Source organism: Molothrus ater, chromosome 1 (assembly GCF_012460135.2).
Source record: "Molothrus ater isolate BHLD 08-10-18 breed brown headed cowbird chromosome 1, BPBGC_Mater_1.1, whole genome shotgun sequence".
NCBI classification, from domain to species: Eukaryota; Metazoa; Chordata; class Aves; order Passeriformes; family Icteridae; genus Molothrus; species Molothrus ater.
In genome coordinates, this window is record NC_050478.2 from 44,550,847 (window position 1) to 44,553,927 (window position 3,081).

The 3,081-nt window shown below is 46.6% G+C and overlaps 1 protein-coding gene across 1 annotated transcript; it reads right to left on the bottom strand.

Annotated features, from left to right (window-relative positions):
• Positions 1-318: 318 nt before the first annotated feature.
• LOC118701996 (C-C chemokine receptor type 8-like) lies at positions 319-1,374 on the bottom strand. Its single transcript, XM_036406994.2, has one exon. The coding sequence runs from the start codon at positions 1,372-1,374 to the stop codon at positions 319-321; it is 1,056 nt and encodes a 351-aa protein (XP_036262887.1).
• Between the last annotated feature and the right edge of the window lie 1,707 nt (positions 1,375-3,081).

The window sequence follows — 3,081 nt, forward strand, 5'->3', positions numbered from 1 at the left end:
TGAGGCAGAAGCGATGCTTTTGTCAGAGGAGAAAGTAGATACTAGAGGAAGCAGCCTGCTTGCTGAAGTGTATTAAAGGAGCTCTAAAACTTAATTAAAAATTATTCTGTGGCAATGTATGTTCACCATTTCATAAATGCACTGGTTCTCTTGGGAAATCGATGTCACAAGTTCTTGTGTGGCAGGTCACAGTGTGTCCCAACAGGAGGCACAGCATACTGCATCTCCCAGGGGATGCTGCATACATGGCACGACCTCCAGGACCACAGCAGACTTTTGGCCGGCCCCTCGCCCCAGCAGAAGGTGGCTCAGGTGTGCTCACAGGACCCCTGCACTGTCAGACCAGCCAGAGAGCTGGGTGGGTGCTGAAAATGACTGTCCAGCCCCGGCACCTCCGGCAGGGCTGGAGAGGACACGACCACAGGACTGAAGGAGTCCTTTGAGATGGGCCTTGAAGGTGACACCGGCGAAGGCGTAGATGATGGGGTTCAGGCAGCAGTGGATGAAGGAGATGGTTTCTGTCAGCTGCAGGGCCAGCGCTATCTGGGAGCTCGCCTTGCAGTCATTGATGACGTGCAGGCTCTGCAGAGAATCCAGGAACAGCACAATGTTGAAAGGAGTCCAGAAAAGGAAGAAGACGATGACGATGATGAAGATCATCTTGATCGCCTTGACCTTGCTGCGGTTTTTGCATTTTTGCAGGTTTTTTAGTATCTGAGTGTAGCAGCAAACAAGGATGCTAAAGGGAATCAAGAGGCCCAGGATATTGGCTGCAAACTGAGAAGCAACCTTCCAGGTATTGTCACCTGGGGGGTACGTGGGGACACACTGCAACGCCTGCTCGACCTCCAGCTCCTGGCTGAACATGATGTTGGGCACAGAAGCCAAGCCAGCCACCAGCCACAGGATCATGCTGATAATTATGCCACAAGTGGCTGTTCGTATCCTCATGGCATAGACAGCATGGACAATTGCTATGTACCTGTCTACGCTCATGAGGGTTATAAAGAAAATACTGCTATAAAAACCTGTGTAGTAAATCCCAGCCATTACCTTACACATGGCATTGCCAAAAACCCACTGGTCTGAAGCGTAGTGGGCTTGGAAAGGGAGGGGCAAAACGAAGAGGAGATCGGAGGCTGCGAGGTTCAGCAGGCAGATGTCAGTCATTGTTGTCAGCCTTTTCCTGGTCAGGAGAACCCAGAGGACCAAGGAGTTTCCCAGGAGGCAGAAGATAAACACAAGGCAGTAAAGAATTGGCAGAAAGAGGGATTTAAACCTGCGAAAGTTGTTTCCTTCGTTACATGGAGCAGTGTTTTCATCGTATCCATAGTCATATTCTGTTGTGCCAACGAATTGGCTGGTGGGATTCATCTCAGATGCCTGTGCAGGAAAGAGAAAGGATTAGAAATGTTTGGCTGTTCTGGCACAGCACTCTCACGGTGGCTTCTGTCTCTGTGTGGGCTGTGTTGAGCCTGTGGGTCAGCCTTCAGGCAGAGGGGGACTACAAAATGCAGTTTTGGTATCACTGGCTGGATTAGAACATCTGTGCCACCCAAAGGGCTGCCCTGCAGCCTGCTGATTGCTCACATGTGTAAGTGTGAGCTCTGGGATGCTCTCTGTTTTTCCTGAAACTGCTTTAGTGCCAGCGGACCAGCTCCTCACTATTACAATGACAGGGAAAAATTCAGGTCTCTGAATAGTCATAGTGATAAAAAAACTACAAATCCTTTATCTGACCTAAGGATCTCTATTCTCTTGTGCTCCCTGGGGTGGGGAAGCTTTTTGCCTGAAGCATAAAGACCCTGATAAAAGTGTTTTGCCTGATGAAGCTGTCACCAAGCAGCATAACCCTTTTTTTATCATAGCTTATCAGGGCTAGGTACTGGCACAGAGTACAGAGACATGCAAGCTACTTTTCCATGGGTGGGTCCAGGATTGCATGCAAAAAGCTCTGCAGCAACAAGGAATTCACAAGACTGCACAGCAGCACTTGCAGTGCCAAGCTCTGAGGTGCCACCAACCTCCAGGGCAGCTGGTGAGCAGCTTGGCTGTGCCTTTTGCCACAGCACAGCAGCTTTGTGCTCCTGCCTGTTCTGTCCAGCTTCAGTTTTCTAGCATATAGAAAACCAAAACATTAGCAGGAGTGGCTCTTCTCTCTAATTTCTGAAGAATTGTAATGAAGGCAGCCTCAAAATAGTAAAATAATCTGACGTGCTCTCCAAGAGTGAGTCAGTGCTTCAGCCAACCTTTTAATTGTTTCAGATGTCAGTTCATGACCCCTATAAAAGCGGATTGGGTTTCTAGACATGAGTGTCCACATTTTAAGAAGTGATGGTTATTTCAAAAGAGTTTGGTTTTTCACTGCTAAGACATTTGAAAGTTTAGGCTGTGCTGCACCTCTGTTGCACCTGCTTGCAGGCTGACCACATCTTGAAAGAGTTTCAAAGACCCAGAATTTCCTGGAAGGAAGAATAATTTGTAATAATCATTGCTGTTAAGATGAAGCAATAACATAAATGGAGGTGATTAATTCTATAGAAGTAGATTATGTGCTCTCCTGAATTAAAGATTGCTGCCTGGAGATACAAAAAAAGAGAGAACGGTGAAAACTTTTTGTACTGACAGGAAGAAATCCCAATTCAACCCTTCTTGCCTGGCTGTGCCACCTGTGGAGGGAACAGAACAATCTGTATGTACAGCCCAGAGGAGTGCCAGTGTCCATCCTCTGCTCCAGGTATGGATGCTGCTTATGCCTCACTGACCAGCCTCAGCTTTCCTTGAGGCACCAGAACTGTTTCAATTGGTAAGCACAATGCAGAGAAAACTGCATTACAAATACAGCATTCAACCCCACAGAATTCCTTGTTCAGACATAACAAATATTTGTTAATATATGAGAGAAAAGCCATGCTGCAGCTGCAATTACACATTGACAGCGTAATTATCTACTATATTGAGCTCCTAGCTGTAGCTAAGACATCTGCATTATTAATTTTAACTTTGTATAAGGCATAAATCTTCAAATATTTAGTTGGTGAGTGACTAGATAATGTGACTCTTCTTGCAGCTACAGATAAA

Bases quoted from the DNA above. Each gene is read 5' to 3' on its own strand.
- LOC118701996 (XM_036406994.2), bottom strand. From the start codon at position 1,374: ATGAATCCCACCAGCCAATTCGTTGGCACAACAGAATATGACTATGGA.